Source organism: Delphinus delphis, chromosome 4, assembly GCF_949987515.2.
Source record: "Delphinus delphis chromosome 4, mDelDel1.2, whole genome shotgun sequence".
NCBI lineage: Eukaryota > Metazoa > Chordata > Mammalia > Artiodactyla > Delphinidae > Delphinus > Delphinus delphis.
Genome location: NC_082686.1, coordinates 55,626,807 through 55,643,754, shown reverse-complemented (window position 1 = coordinate 55,643,754; position 16,948 = coordinate 55,626,807). Strand labels below are relative to the sequence as shown.

At 37.9% G+C, this 16,948-nt stretch overlaps 1 protein-coding gene across 1 annotated transcript in view; it reads left to right on the top strand.

Moving 5' to 3' along the window:
* Window positions 1-12,714, top strand: part of MORC1 (MORC family CW-type zinc finger 1) — a 179,351-nt gene extending 166,637 nt beyond the window's left edge. Inside the window, exons 25-27 of the mRNA XM_060009873.1 lie at window positions 1,094-1,147; window positions 8,778-8,972; window positions 12,018-12,714. Coding sequence (XP_059865856.1) covers window positions 1,094-1,147; window positions 8,778-8,972; window positions 12,018-12,110 — 342 coding nt within the window. The 3' untranslated portion in view covers window positions 12,111-12,714. The remainder of the gene's footprint in view (window positions 1-1,093; window positions 1,148-8,777; window positions 8,973-12,017) is intronic.
* The last annotated feature ends 4,234 nt before the right edge of the window (window positions 12,715-16,948 follow it).

Sequence of the window (16,948 nt, the reverse complement as noted above, 5' to 3'; positions counted from 1 at the left end):
CACTAAGACGTCACGGGGAAAGATGAAGAAAATTGCATTTACCAAATCTCCTCTCAGAGGCAATACTATATATGATGGGAAGGAAAACTTTGATCAGCAGCTACCTGGGGTGCACAGGGTGAGCCTGGCACTGGCCCACAGTGGGCGGTCCCTGAGCTGCTGAGTCACAGCAGGCTGTGGTGAAGCTGAGTGAGGGGTGCAGGCCTCAGGCCGCCAGAGCTGCTCACGGGACTGGAAGAGCCCCGCCAGGTACAGGAGGGTGGGGGCCTTCTTCGCCACCCTCATGCTCGGTGTTGCTTGTGGAAGGGATGGATACACATGAAAAGCTATCAGTGAAAAGAGCACCACATGATTAATTTGCACAGGTGCCATGTGTCTTCATCTGATCCTGGATGAAGTCCTACATCATTGTTTCTGCTTCTTCACCGTCTACTCTCACCTCATTCTTTCCCGTGGGGCTTCTGACTCAACAGCGTCACTGGGACTGTCTTGTCAAACCACCAGTGACCACTGTGCTGACAAGTGCAGTAGTCACTTATCTTACCTGACCTCTTCAGCCCAGCTGACCACTCTTTCTTTCTTGAAGCACTTTCTTTATGTAGCTTCCTTGACAACACACTTCTCATTTTCCTGCTTCCCTCCCTCCCATCCTCTGCGCTGGCAGCTCCTTCTCTATTTGGTTTCTAAATGTCGGTGTGTCTGAGGGCTTGTTCCTGGACCACTTTCTTCTCTCTATTAAATGTTGTTTCTAGGTGACCTCAGCTAGTCTCTGACTTTAAATACTATCCCACATGCCAGTGACTCTCCCCGGTCTATTTCTGTGGCGTCCCCATCCAAGATATCTAGACTCCAACGGCTTTATTATTTATCATTTACTTTTCCTTCACCTTGATTTTCTTTTTCATCTGAAAAATTTTAAAACCATGTTGTATAATATAATTAGACCCTGGCTTAAAAGACCCACAGCACCAATGTTGGCAAGTTCTAGGCTTTGATGCTTTTTTATACTAGGTACTTGCATGTTATAACTCTACTGTAGACAGCTCATTCCCTAAAAGTTAATATCCTGTTCTGTTATGATTTATGAAAACAGCTGGAGCAATGCCCAGAACAGACAAACAAGAAGCTGAAAATGTGTTTCAACCAGGTAAGCTTCCTTTCAACGTAATCATTTATATTCTAAATGATCCTGTATTCCAAAGGAGAAATAATATACATTTCTAAATGTTAGGTTTGAAAGGAAATCAAATTTGCATTTACTTATCAAGACTTAGATTAATCTGTAGCATATCAGATGCCACAAAGCAACATCTTTTTGAATTTTAAAGATGCAAATGTTTCCAAACCATAAAGCTTATGAAACACTTGGAGTAGGACTATATTTTGAACAGGAAACATGACATTCTGAGTCTTTAAGCAATAGGTTCACTGGATCCTTGAGACACTGTGCTAAATCAGAAATCTTTTGTATAAAAGTCTTTAATTATTTTGGACAATTTGATATCTCTCTGGGTTTTTTAAATTCTATCAACAGTTTTTTTTAAGTTTATGATTTTTCTATTTTAAAAGCAGCTATAAAATAATGCTAATAAAAGAAAGTAAAAGGAATTTTAAGAAATTCATCCATAGTCCCAAACCATTCCAAGATCACTGGTATTTTTTGGTGTGTTTCATTACAACCTTTCTCTCTCTCTGGGTAGATGGTTTTTTGTTTTTGTTGTTTTGTTTTTTTTTTACAGTTTTCTTATAATACTGTGTATCTAGTTCTTAAAGGTTTCCTTGGTGGTGGCAGGGAAGAGTCCATAGAATCCTTCAGTTCTACTAGAGAAATATCTCAAAAAATCATATGCCCTCAACTTCCTTAAATCACAATCAAGGGAACTGAGACTCCAAGATGTGAACCTGGCCCAACTAACACAGGGGATTAGCACTGGAGCCAGTACAGCCACTGAGGTTCCCAGATACTTCATGGAGGCCACAACAGTCTAGAACTTTTCATGGCACCAGGATCAATATTGAGATGCTTAGGTTTCTGCTGACACTTCACCTGTGTTTGCTCAAACAGGTGCACCAGCTCTATCACTAGCACATATACTAGCATCTTCTTCCAAGTGCTTATGCTTACAGCCATCTTCTGGAAAACTCTCATAATAATATGCAAGACTGGGAGGTGAATGATGCTTCCTGGAATTGTGCACAGCACAGCTGTAAGCACAGGCGCCGCCTCATCTCTTTTGTGGGGAATGGAATATGTTTGAATATTCATGTTTTATAAATGAAATAGAATTGGGAAGTAAGTTCCCCAAAGCATATAACTAGGCAAACTTGAAATGAAAATTAGAACCTAAACTAGATTTCTTCTTAGAAAGGCTGTGTCACAAAGTGTTTGGATTTTAGGGTGTGCCTAAATGTAATACCCCTGTTGATATATTTGCCTCTGATATTTCTGCCTGAGTGCCTACTGGCCTGTGATAAGCAACTGGAAATGAAGGAATATTGTGGTTCTTAATTTCTCATCACTGTTCAACTGAAAATTGAATTTATTTTCTGAGTAGCATTTTTGTTGAAAAAGCAGTAATTGAACATTTTCGGTGTGAAGACTTAGTTGTCATTTCCTAATTAGAGTAAAAGACAGCTTTTATCCAACATATTTTTGACCCTATTCTAGCACTATTATTATTATTATTATTATTTTACTAGTATTATTTTCATCAGCAAATCTAACACTGTGATTGATTAAGAGCCACTAGCTCCAGGCACTAAACTAGGCCTTTTATATATGTTACCTCATTTAATTCTCACAACTTTGGGATGTATAGCTGCCACTATCTCCATGTTAGTAATGAGGAAATGGAGAACCAGAAAGATAACATTCCAATGTCATGATGCAAGTAAGTAGTAGATTCAGGATTGGAACCCAGATTTGTGCCACTCCAGAGCTCTCTTCACTACCTCACTTTATTCCATCTCATTCTTATCCAGACTGTAATACTTGATCCTTATGATAAAGTTTGCAAGTATTACTTGCAGTAGGTATACTACAGCTTCTCAGCCTATTGGCATAAAAGAATTATTGTTTACTTACTAGAGACCTTGACATTACATGGTGAGATGTATATGGGGAGATGCTGACAGTAAAATATGGTGTGGGGAGGGCATGCGGTAGGCAGGTTGTTTACTGTCCCACCAGGAATTGTCCCAACTCTGTGGCAGCCAGCTTGACAAATCACCAGTAGGGTTCCTGGATCTCTTGACACATCCTTATCTACTGGTTAGGGAACTCTGATTTAACTATTTACACTAAAAAACTTAGAAATTTGCTAAGAATTAGTTTATCATACATCTCAGCGTATCCAAGCTTATACATGTCCTTCATGTCTGTTTCTAAATGATATTTTTTCAGTGTCTACACTCAGTAATGGAGCCAAGTTGTTGGGTCTTGGAGGCCAGACTGAATAAGTGTTTATTCAAGGTGTTAGCATAGATGATGAGTAGAATCCTCGTAATGTTCAGGGCAAATGGAATTCAAAGAATCAAAGCAAGATAAACAGTCAAGAGACCATGAGTTCCTGTTGAAATGGAGATGTTGCAAGCAAAATACAGAACAATTGGAATCACGATTTTCTTCACATGAAACTGGTTTTAAGGACTTTATTAATGATTAGTAGCTTTAAGTGGATGGTTATAAAAACTATTGAAATCATTTATTGAAATCCATGTAGGGTTAACTCTATGCCCCTTGCTTTAAGGTGTGTACGTTTAATAAAGGGAGGACCCTTTGTAAAGCACAAACTTTTTTGGTCACCCGCCCTGACCACATCAGCAGTGTCCATAACTATTAGAGTAGCAGATGATTCATGACAGCATTGGTGGTCCTTTGCAACCCAACCTGAACCACCATCTTTTATTCTTTCCTCTTGCAAGCCATCTGCTCCATCCAAAATGGAGTTGCTCCAACCTACTAGACTGGCCTGCCTCTGAGCGTTTCCCCGTGCTGTCCCCCCGAATACTCTTCTCCACTCTCCCAGTCCACGGTTGGCCTCTGGAAATCCTGCCCACCCTTTGTACAGCCTGATCAATGCTACCTTCTACATCAAGCCTACCTCAGTCTCTCCGTGTGAAATTAATCTTGACTTCTGTGTTCTGAGAGGACCTTAAAACTCTACTTTAGCATTAATTAAATTTTCTGCCTTGCATTACAGTAGTTTCCTGTATTTTATTTTCTCCTCAACTAGATTATTGAATCCTTGAAATTAGCAATCCTCTCATATCCTAGCAACATCAATAAGTAGCTTTGAATGCATCTGCACCTTACTATTGTGCATTGACTCAAAGTTGATTGTTTCTGCTGTAGTGTCTGCCCACACAAACACATGCATATTCTTGTAAATAGGGTGCAAAATCTATAGATTTTGTAGTCCTGCCTTACTTTGTGCAAACTTATTAGGATTCTGGAGCTCCAGAGCTGCCAGAGCTCTGACGTTTTAAATTCAAGGCAGAAAATTAAAATCTCAGTTGAATATTCTTTCTTTCAAATCCTAATTCCATTCTGAATTAATGGGGTTTGGAAGAATTCCATTTTTGATCTGCCGCAAATACCTCTACAAAAGTGAGTTTAACCAGCAGAACTAAGCCTCTCATCCTGTTACAATTCTATACTCACCTTAATTAAAATGTTAAAACAACCAGAAGTCCTTTTATATTGAGCTTTAAAAGTTGTCAAAAGTGTTACCTTTTTTAGAAACCTCATTGAGATGTTAGCCTGAGAAAGCAAGAAGCATAAGTCAGGAAACTGGCTAAACTGGCCGCTAGTGCTTGAAGGAAATACAGTTTGCTGGTTACAAAATAGTGAACGTTGAGAGACTGAATATGATTTTGAATGTAGCATGCTGTATAAACATTCTTTTTTTCATTTTTGAATTTTATTTTCTTATACAGCAGGTTCTTATTAGTTATCTATTTTATACATATTAGTGTATACATGTCAATCCCAATCTCCCAGTTCATCCCACCAACACCACCACCACCCCTGCCGCTTTCCCCCCTTGGTGTCCATACGTTTGTTCTCTACATCTGTGTCTCAATTTCTGCCCTGCAAACTGGTGCATCTGTACTATTTTTCTAGGTTCCACAAATATGCGTTAATATACGATAATTGTTTTTCTCTTTCTGACTTACTTCACTCTGTATGACAGTCTCTGTATCCATCCACATCTCTACAAATGTCCCAATTTCGTTCCTTTTTATGGCAGAGTAATATTCCATTGTATATATGTACCACATCTTGTTTATCCATTCGTCTGTCGATGGGCATTTAGGTTGCTTCCATGACCTGGCTATTGTAAATAGTACTGCAATGAACATTGGGGTGCATGTGTCTTTTTGGATTAGGGTTTTCTCTGGGTAGATGCCCAGTAGTGGGATTGATGGGTCATATGGTAGTTCTATTTTTAGTTTTTTAAGGAACGTCCATACCATTCTCCATAATGGCTGTATCAATTTACATTCCCACCAACAGTGCAAGAGGGTTCCCTTTTCTCCACACTCTCTCCAGCATTTGTTGTTTGTAGATTTTCTGATGATGCCCATTCTAACTGGTATGGGGTGATACCTTATTGTAGTTTTGATTTGCATTTCTCTAATAATTAGTGATGTTGAGCAGCTTTTCATATGCTTCTTGGCCATCTGTATGTCTCTGGAGAAATGTCTATTTAGGTCTTCTGCCCATTTTTGGATTGGGTTGTTTGTTTTTTTAATATTGAGCTGCCTGAGCTGTTTATATATTTTGGAGATCAATCCTTTGTCCGTTGATTCGTTTGCAAATATTTTCTCCCATTCTAAGGGTTGTCTTTTCGTTTTGTTTATGGTTTCCTTTGCTGTGCAAAAGCTTTGAAGTTTCATTACGTCCCATTTGTTTAGTTTTGGTTTTATTTCCATTACTCTAGGAGGTGGGTCAAAAAAGATCTTGCTGTGATTTATCTCAAAGAGTGTTCTTCCTATGTTTTCCTCTAAGAGTTTTATAATGTCCGGTCTTACATTGAGGTCTCTAATCCATTTTGAGTTTATTTTTGTGTATGGTGTTAGGGAGTGTTCTAATTTCATTCCTTTACATGTAGCTGTCCATTTTTCCCAGTACCACTTATTGAGGGATGTTATCAAAATGGTATCATACAGTAGGTGTCACTTTATGATTGGCTTTATTCACTCAACATAATGTCCTTCAGATCCATTAAGTATATCAATCGTGTGTTTCTTTTTATTGCTGATGAGCAATACTGTTATTTTTCTAGGTAATATTGTTTTTTATATTTTTAATTTTATTTGTTTTGGTTTGTTTTATTATTGTTGTTGCTTTTTAAAAGAAAGTGTTTCCTGGCTGTTGTTTAGAATGGCAAAAGCTTATAAGATTCTGAAGTTCTGAAAACTAAGAACTATAATTGGCTGCTGACATCTGAACTGTCCATGACTCTGTCCTCATTATTCCAGCTGTGTTGAATTATTTACCCTACTCTACCTTCAGGCCGTGGGAGATCTCACTTCCTGGGTTTGACAGAAGCCTCCACGGGAAGCACCTGTGAAGCTTCTTGGAGGAGGTGGTTATCGCCTTAGTTTTAAGCCATCAACTTCTTGTAGGTTGAATTGAGCATGTTCAAAAAAGGATGCCCCTCCAAGATCTCAGAATGTAGCCTGCATTTCAAGGCAGGTTTGGCCCTCGTATTTGAAGTCCCTTTGCTGTTAATTCTGAACATCTGCTGTCCTAACTCTTCACTATTTAGTGCCCTGTGGCAGGTGTTGGAAATAGAGAGGTGTACAAAACCAATTTTTTTTTTACATTGAGGTTACGTTCCCGAGGGAAAGATAGATAACAAACACTTAAATAAAACATAAATAAACATACAATGTGATGTGCCATAAAATGTGCAAGGCCAGGGGATAGACAGTGACGGTGTGTTGGGGAAGGGGAGGCTATTTCAGATACAGAGAGCAAGGAATATCTGAGCCATGTTTTCTTACTGGTTGAGACCAAGAGTGAGCCTTGTGTATATCTGGAGCTGAATCTGCTGAACAAAGACAGCAGCAAGGGCAAAGGGTCTGTGGCAGGAGGGAGCTTGATGTATACCTGGAAGGGCGAGGCCTAGAACTCAGGAAATGAGGTAAGAAGAGGCAGAGCCAGGTCAAGGATTTCAGAGTCTAATTCCTTGTGCCCTCACACAAACATCCAGGCAGTGTAAGTCTCTAAAGAAATCTAAGATTTCTTTACGTGGCAATCTACAGATTTCACAATTAAGTCTCACCTTTAATACAACATATGAAATATATGTGTGAATGTATGTGTGTATATATATAAACGCACACATATATGGCCATTGTTTACTACTGTGGAGTGGTATTTGGGTCCTTGCTCCCAAATATTCCTCTCAGTTAGTAGCACATGAATAGTATACATAATTGGAGGTAAATTAGTGATGTCAATCCAACTCAAATACCTTAAGTCAGGACTTTAATGCTCTTCTATTTAATGGAGACTCCACACCCGCCTCTCAACTCTGATAATATCTGTGCCTTACTTGGGGCACAATACATTTTCTCCCATAAAGATACAATATTTGCATACTTGTATTATCTCATTTTGTAGACTAGAAGCTTCTTGAGAGCAAAAACTGAATCTTACGTATCTCTGCATCACCTATAATAAAATTCAGTGCCTTGAATTTAGGAAGTAGTTGGTGAACGTCTATTAAACAGAATTCAGTATACTTAGGGGGTTTTGTTTGTTTGTTTAAAGAATTTTATAGAAAAAGGAGAAATGTGTGAGGTCAATGAGTGCTTAAAGGGGATGATGTGGCAGTGTTGGGGAAGGGCCTGCATGTATTAGTGAGTGTAATGGAGGAGGGTGAAGGGGGACAGGGTGGACCCAGAAGACAAACGAGGCTACCGTACAATTTTCCTGGCAACCCAGCATATTAGAATACAGAAATCTTCTTATTGCTGAAACATTCAAATGTTTATCAAAACAGGATTTGCCCTGTATCTCTTTTCTCAGAATATCCCCCGGCCCTCTCAAAATGTTGATACAGGCAATTAATGTCATTTTGAAATTGAAGTGTTTGGCCACTCCATTACTTCTTTCTATTCTGTGAGTGTCTCAGGTGCAACACGAGCTCTTGGAAAATAACCAAGACTCTTGAATTAGCAAAGGTCACATGCGTTAGTATATAACCGTACTCTTTATATCAGATTAGGGAACCCAAGGAGAGTGGCAGACTAGGAATTCCTCTTACTGTAGCTTCTGTGCTTTTCAGATGCTACAGACTTGAGTTATAAATCACACATTTAAAGCCCCAGGTGGCTGGACACTCTGTCGTTATCTGTGAGTTACTGTCGTCATCTGTGAGTTACTGGTGCTGTGGCGAGTAGTCACAGGCACCTATCCTCTTTGTGCCTTGAAGAATACGGTAGCCCTGGTAGGAGAACAAATTCAAGCATTACTAGGTTTCTTCTTTATTCCAAAGCAAGGGTTTCTGAGCTGACCTTGGCGTGCCTCTTTATATTATAGTTACTGGACTATTGTGCATTTTTCCTTCTTTCTCTTCCTCTTCCATCAGATTGTTAGTTCCTTAAGGGATCAACATATCTTAAATGTAGACCACCCATAGTACATATGTACAGAGTTGACACGTGGTATATATGTGTAGGATTGGAATATGATATTTTGCTATTAGGGAGGAAAGTAATATTTTAAAAATATACTAAAACTGTTTTTAAAACATTCCCAGGTCCGTAATGTTTACATGGTCCAATATGAAAAAAAACTAAAGGAAACCATGCAATCCATTATCTATGATGCAAACAGAAGAGGAGTGCTTAATGAAGTATCCCTGGGACAATGTGAAAAAAAAAGAAAAGTCACTGAAGACAAACTGAATAATCTTCGTGTGAAACTGACAGTATTATTGCAGAAACTTCAGCTGGTAAGAAATGAAATTTTATTTGAGTAATAGGAACACACATTGTGTAGAGAGCGCTGGGCTAGCTTCCTCTCCTAATGTCGTCATCCACTTATGACTTTGGACGAGTCACTTAACCGAGCCCTAACTCTCTCTTAATGGATATTGAAATCACAAATAAATGAACTTTGAAAGTATAAATTAGAACACTGTTTTAAAGGCCTATTATATTTTCCCTTTAAAAAATCAGAAGCTTTGCTTGTGCTGTTGGTATAGTTCGATCATGCTGTCTCCTCAGTAGCATATTTCCAGTAGGAAATTTTTTCCTAATTTTTTCAGACAACAAAATATTTTAATTTTTATCCTAATACAGAGGTTAAAAAACCAGACTCTTCTAATCTTAGAGGAAAATATCATGTAACTATGAATTACTGTTCTTCTTGTTTATTTATATATTTGAATGCATAAAGAATTGGGCTTCTATGATAGATTGAGCCAGTGAGGAAATACCCATCTTCTACTATAGCATATACAAATGCTGGGGAGAAAACATCAAAAATTAAAGTATATATATCCAATGTTGAAAAGTCTTTCTGTAGATGCTAGAAATAAATTGAGAAATCAACAGTGAGCCCAGGAACTATGACTGTGTTTCTCAGCTTTCCTTGGAGTATAAACGAAGGTTGTTCAGTGGGACTCCTAGGAAAGCTCCCTGAGAGGGGGTCAGAGAGCTCTCTGGGGGCCCGCAAGGGCAGGTCTGTGTCTGGAGCAACTTGGCATCATACACTCAGCACCCAGCACTTTGTGTTGCTTCCCCAGCACTGGTGATGGAAACCTGGGCACTCTCTGGGCTGCCTCAAGACTAGCCTTTGGTTCAGTTTATTGTCATGGTAAACTGGAAGCTCCTTAGATATCATCTAGCCTGCTTTAAAAAAGTATATGGAAATAGGGTCTGACGGGGAGAAAATTGTCTCAGGACCCAGACAAAACTCAGACATAGGCTCTGAGTCTGGAACAGGAGACAGGTCCTTCCTGGGCCATGCAGGGAGAGAGGGCAGGAGCTGTCTCCCAGAGAAACCTGCCTGGAGGCCTGGAGGACGGCTTTGCCCATGAAGGGGGTCGTGGAGAGACAGACGAGGAAACTTGCTGAGCATCAGTATTGAACATGATGAGCATGGACTTTGAAGCCGACTGTCTGGTTTTCAGTCAGTGTGAGAGTTCATTGCTCTTTCAAAAACTACACATCTTTGGATTTGCTGGGATTTCTCTTATGTAAAATACAAAATAAAAACACAAAGTATTTTTGATTAAGTATATAGCCAAAAGAGACGATCCCTCTCTTCTTGGGTGGTCTAGGCAACAGTTAAAATGTTTCATTATTAAAATAAAAAGGATGATTAAAGCTAACGATTTTCACATAATGGTAATTATATTTGTCCTTCTGTCAACAGTACTACCTAAGCCAATTTGTGAGAGTGGGATTTGAGTGGAGCTCCTTTGGGTTCTTGTGGCTACAGAGGGTGGTGAATGTTTTTGCATGTGAAAGGTCTGGTGGAGCCTCACACATGGTAGGGTTTCAGTGATGACTGTTGTTTCACTAACAAGAACAACTAGAGAGACCAAAGAAGTTCTTTATCATAGTAATGGAATACCACTGTCTATCAAGAAAGTTCATAAAAATTATTTGGTTCTCACAATAGCAAATCTGTTCAGCTAGGAAAAACAAAATGAAAGAATAGCAGTTTACTCTTCCTTCTGTGTCAAACCCCTGGGTTCCCTCACAGTAGCCAGAGTAATTATACTAACTTAATTTGTTTTATTCACAAACATTAGTAAAGAGGTGAAGGGCTTTAGCCCACAGAATGTGAAATGTTTTATCCAGTATCATTGTAGAGGTACTCAAAAGGCTCCTGCCCAGATATGTTTACTCTCATCCCCCACTTGAAATTTACATTCTCAGTGCCTTTAATTGCGCGAGCAGCTACCATGGAGTAGAGCAGACACATGAGATGCGGTGGACCTGGAACAGATGGTTGGGGCAGCACATGAAGAACCTGGGAACAGGATCAACCTGGAGTCCTAGCAGGAAGTCTAGTCTGCAGGGTAGAAAGCAGGAGCCAAAGGATTAGACCAGACTGAACAGGCTGAGAGCTGTCGGTGTCAGAAAGGATCACACAGGGCATTCCTCAGGGTCAGTGAATATTTGGAAATCCCAGTGAATATCAGTATCATGGAAACCCAAACAGCGTCCTAGTTACAAAGCTGGGACTCAGTACAATTCAGGCTTGTTAGAAGACTGAGCAAATCTAGGGCAAAGGGAGCAAAGCAAAAACACATTTAATGGAACCAGATGAGGGATGGAGAAACTATGATAGTGCCAGACACTTATTGGAAACAATAATAACATTGGGATTATTTCTGAAAGGTCCTTCCTAAAAATTCTCCTGTCCATCAGCGCAGTTGGAGAATGAGTTGATCCCATGGTTGGGCCTGAGGGAGTGAGACTTAGGTCAGTAAAGAGGGAGCATTTGTCCAGCTGTTCATGGATCAAGAAGCTCAAGGAAGGAGAGCTTGAGATTACCCCAATAGAGAACTGAGGGAAAGAGAAAAGGGGACAGATCAGGGCAGCAAGCCAAAGGTTGTGGGAAAAGATGCTGCAGAGGAAAAAGGAGAAACAGAGAAGTCAGAATTTGCCTACCCGTCTGTTTTGCCTCTAAGGCTAAAAATTCATGAGAGCCTATAACAGAAAAATGAGATGAGGGCGGGGGCTTTAGGAATATGACAAGTAATTATATAGAAGGGGAAAAAAAAAACCCAAAAAGCACAGTTGAACTAATTGCCACTAAAGAAGAAGAAGAAAAAAAAAAAAGATTCAAGTTCCTAACCACTTGTGAGCATAAAATGAGATTAAATGCAAAAACATTTCAAAAGGTTAAAAGCATTATTCGAATGCAAGCTGGGTTTTGTTGCTACATGAATCATAGGGAAGACTGGTCCAAGGCCACCCAGATTACAGGAATAAACCCTGTAGCTTCTTCCCTTCCTATGATTGTTGCTTCTCTTTTCCAGGGCGGTCCAGCAGGAGACCTGGAGCAAATTGACAGTTATTTAGAAGTTCTGCTTAAAGAAGATAATCTCCTTTTTCAGAAGACTTTTAAATAAAATGACTGCAGGTACATGACATAGTCTCCTTTCAAAAAAAAGGAAAGTACTTCTCAAAATTAAAAGAAAAGACATTCCATTTTTTAAAATGCTAATAAGAAAAAAAGAAGATTCTGTAAAAATATCTCCTTTGCACTTGTTATTGTAAAGTTCATCTTGTTTAACAGTAAGAAAATTTTATGTTTTAGAAATGGAGACTGGTTTACAATTTGTATGTTTCCCAGTTCTATTCCCTAACTCTTCCTGTTCTCTCAGAAACCATTTCTAGAGTTCTCTAGTTCCCGTGAGCTGCTAAGAAAGATGGAAATGTCATTTAGGCTTAAATTTTGTTTTCACTAAAAAGATTGTAAACACTGGAAAACAGTGGTTTTTAAGAGCCAAAGAACTACAGAATCACCTCCTTTTGAAACTTGAGTTGAAAAAGAAAGACATTATACCCCTTCTCCACTACAGCCAGTACTCAGTAAAGCAGATAATATACATCCCAAAAGAACTTTGAGATATATTTTATATGTTAATTTTATTATTGAGTTATAGTAAAAGAGCCAATCTTCTAAGCATAATATGAATACATATTACATATATGTAAGAATTGTGTTTTACATTTTCCTTGACAACTGTTCGTTTTATTTGTTTAGAAATGTCTGCAACTTTGGACAAAAGCAATAAAACATTTAATAAATGTTTGTGTAATTGTATAATTTTAATTTTATGTACATGCACATAGTATAAAATTCAGAACATGTGAAATGGAATACAGTACAGTGAAAAGTCTTCATCCCGTTCTTGTCTTTAGTTACTTAATTACTCTTCTCAAGAGGCATGGTTTTACTAGTTACTTATGAATTCATCCAAAATCAGTCAATGTATATAAAACCATATAAATCATTATGTGGATATAAATATGGATGTAATAGCATCCAGAATATGCTTTTGTTTTTTTCCATTTACTATATCTTCAAGATCATTCCATATCAGGATCAGTATATGCAGCGCTGTCTCATTGTCTTTAAACTGCTCTTTATTATTCGACTCTGTAGGTATACCAAAATTTATTTTAGGTAAATATCCATCTTATGATGGACATTTACATTTTTCTTTTTTTTTCTCTTTTATAAGGCTTTTGCTTTTCTTTCTTTTTAAAAAAATTTATTTTATTAAGGTATAGTTGATTTACAGTGTTTTGTTAGTTTCTGGTGTACAGCAAAGTAATTCAGCTATACATATATATAATAGTTTGCATTTGCTAATCCCAAACTCCCGATTTATCCCTCCCTCTCCCCCGCTCCCTCTTGGCAACCATAAGTCTGTTGTCTATGTCTGTGAGTCTGTTTCTGTTTCATAGGTAAGTTCATTTGTGTCATATTTTAGATTCTACGTATAAGTGATATTATGTGGTACTTCTTTTTCTCTTTCTCACTTACTTTGCTTAGTATGATAATCTCTGAGTCCATCCATGTTGCTGCAAATGGCATTATTTCACTCCTTTTTATGGCTGAATAATATTCCCTTGTGTATATATGTACCACATCTTCTTTATCCATTCATCTGTTGATGGACACTTAGGTTGTTTCCACGTCTTGGCTATTGTAAATAATGCTGCTATGTACATTGGGATGCACGTATCTTTTTGAATTATAGTTTTGTCTGGGTATATGTCCAGGAGTGGGATAGTTGGATCATATGGCAATTCAATTTTTAGTTTTTTGAGGAATCTCCATTCTGTTTTCCGTAGTGGCTGCACCAATTTACATTCCCACCAACAATAGGAGGGTTCCCTTTTCTCCACACCCTCTCTAGCATTTGTTATTTGTAGACTTTTTAATGACGGCTGTTCTGATTGGTGTGAGGTGGTACCTCAGTGTAGTTTTGATTTGCATTTCTCTAATGATTAGTGACGCTGAGCATCTTTTCATGTGCATATTGGCCATATGTATTTCTTCTTTGGAGAAATGTCTATTTAGGTCTTCTGCCCATTTTTTGATTGGATTGTTTGATTTTTTGTTATTGAGTTGTATGAGCTGTTTATATATTTTGGAAATTAAGCCTTCATTGGTCACATCATTTGCAAATAATTTCTCCCAGTCCATAGGTTTTCTTTTCATTTTGTTTATGGTTTCCTTTGCTGTGCAAAAGCTTTTAAGTATGATTAGGTCCCATTTGTTTATTTTTGCTTTATTTCTGTTGCCTTGGGAGACTGACCTAAGAAAACATTGGTATGATTTATGTCAGAGAATGTTTTGCCTGTGTTCTCTTCTAGGAGTTTTGTTGTATCATGTCTTATATTTAAGTCTTTAAGCCATTTTGAATTTATTTTTCTGTATGATTTGAGGGTATGTTCTAACTTCATTGATTGACATGCAGCTGTCCAGCTTTTCCAACACCACTTGCTGAAGAGACTGTCTTTTCTCCATTGTATATTCTTGCCTCCTTTGTCAAAGATTAATTGACTGTAGGTGTTTGGGTTTATTTCTGGGCTCTCTATTCTGTTCTATTGATCCATATGTCTGTTTTTGTGCCAATACCATGCTGTTGTGATTCCTGTAGCTTTGTAGTATCGTCTGAAGTCTGGGAGGGTTATGCCTCCTGCTTTGTTCTTTTTCCTCAGGATTTCTTGGCCAATTCTGGGACTTTTATGGTTCCACATAAATTGTAGGATTATTCTAGTTCTGTGAAAAATGTGATGGGTAATTTGATAGGGATCACATTAAGTCTGTAGATTGCTTTGGGTGGTGTGGCCATTTTAACAATGTTAATTCTTCCAATCCAAGTGCATGGAATATCTTTCCATTTCTTTGAATCATCTTCAGTTTCCTTTATTAATGTTTTAGAGTTCTCAGCATATAAGTCTTTCACCTCCTTGGTCAGGATTATTCCTAAATAATTGTTTTTTGATGCAATTTTAAAACGGATTGTTCTTTTACATTCCCTTTCTGATATTTCATTGTTAGTGCTCATTTTTTTTTCATGTTTACATGTTCTCATCCTTTTGGATTTACATGCACACAACAGTGAACATTTTTGTAAATATGTTCATTTCACATATATGCAATTATACTTGTTAAATAAACTTCAGAAGATGCATTGCTGGGCCAAAGGGTACATACAGATATTATTAATAGATATTGCCTAATAACACTTCATAAAAATTGTATTAATAAATACCCTCCAGCAATATATTAATGTCTGTTTCTCACACCTTCACCTATCCCGTAAATTATCAAGCATTCTTATGTCATTGATCAAACAGGTGAAAAGTGGTATATACTTGTAGCTTTAATGTACATTTCTTATGAGTAAGACTGAGCACCTTTTCATGTTTAAAATTCATTTGAGGGCTTCCCTGGTAGCGCAGTGGTTGAGAGTCCGCCTGCCAATGCAGGGGACACGGGTTTGTGCCCCAGTCCGGGAGTGTCCCACATGCCGCGGAGCGGCTGGGGCCATGAGCCATGGCCGCTGAGCCTGTGTGTCCGGAGCCTGTACTCCACAACAGGAGAGGCCACAACAGTAAGTGGCCTGCGTACTGGAAAAAAAAAAAAAATTCATTTGAATTTTCAAATTTGGCCTTTGTTCATTTTTCAACTTGGTTATATTTTCCTACTAATTTATAGGAACTATTTTCATATTAGGGAAATTATCTTTTTTATATGATGTGTGTCACAAATGTTTTCTCATAATTTTTCATTTTTTAATGTTTTTATTATGTTTTGAGCCATGTGAGATTTTCAAAAATGTTTGCTTTAATTTCCTTTCATTTATGGCTTCTGAGATTTTTAGTCATATTTAGAGAGTACTTTCCAATGCTAAAATTCTAAAGAAATTTTACATTGTTTTCTCTAATGATTTTGATAATCATATTGCTAAATCTTTGATTCATCTAGAATTTATTTTGCTGTCAGGAGTAAGTTACAGATCTGATGTTGTTGTGTGTGTGTGTTTCCACAATAATGTCCCAGAATTATCAGTTGAATAAATCTTTCCCCCAATGATCTGCAATACCACCTTATTGCAGGTTAAATTCCTATTTGTATTTGCACTGAGTTCTAAAACACAAAAAGATCTCTATTTTTTTCCATTGATTGTCTCATCTTTTCTCTTATTGAATCCATGTTGTTTTGGTAGGGCTAGCTAATAATTTTATTTTTCGAAAATTTCCTCTGTATCTTTGCATGTATAATTCTTTTTATTTATTTATATATATATATATATATAAATAATTTTACATCTTTATTGGAGTATAATTGCTTTAAAATGGTGTGTTAGTCTCTGCTTTATAACAAAGTGAATCAGTTATACATATACATATGTTCCCATATCTCTTCCCTCGTGCGTCTCCCTCCCTCCCACCCTCCCTATCCCACCCCTCCAGGCGGTCACAAAGCACCCAGCTGATCTCCCTGTGCTATGCGGCTGCTTCCCACTAGTTATCTACCTTACGTTTGGTAGTGTATAAATGTCCATGCCTCTCTCTCGCTTTGTCACAGCTTACCCTTCCCCCTCCCCATATCCTCAAGTCCATTCTCTAGTAGGTCTCTGTCTTTATTCCTGTCTTACCCCTAGGTTCTTCATGACACTTTTTTTCCCTTAAATTCCATATATATATATGTGTTAGCATACGGTATTTGTCTTTCTCTTTCTGACTTACTTCACTCTGTATGACAGACTCTAGGTCTATCCACCTCATTACAAATAGCTCAATTTCATTTCTTTTTATGGCTGAGTAATATTCCATTGTATATATGTGCCACATCTTCTTTATCCATTCATCTGATGATGAACACTTAGGTTGTTTTCATCTCTGGGCTATTGTAAATAGAGCTGCAATGAACATTTTGGTA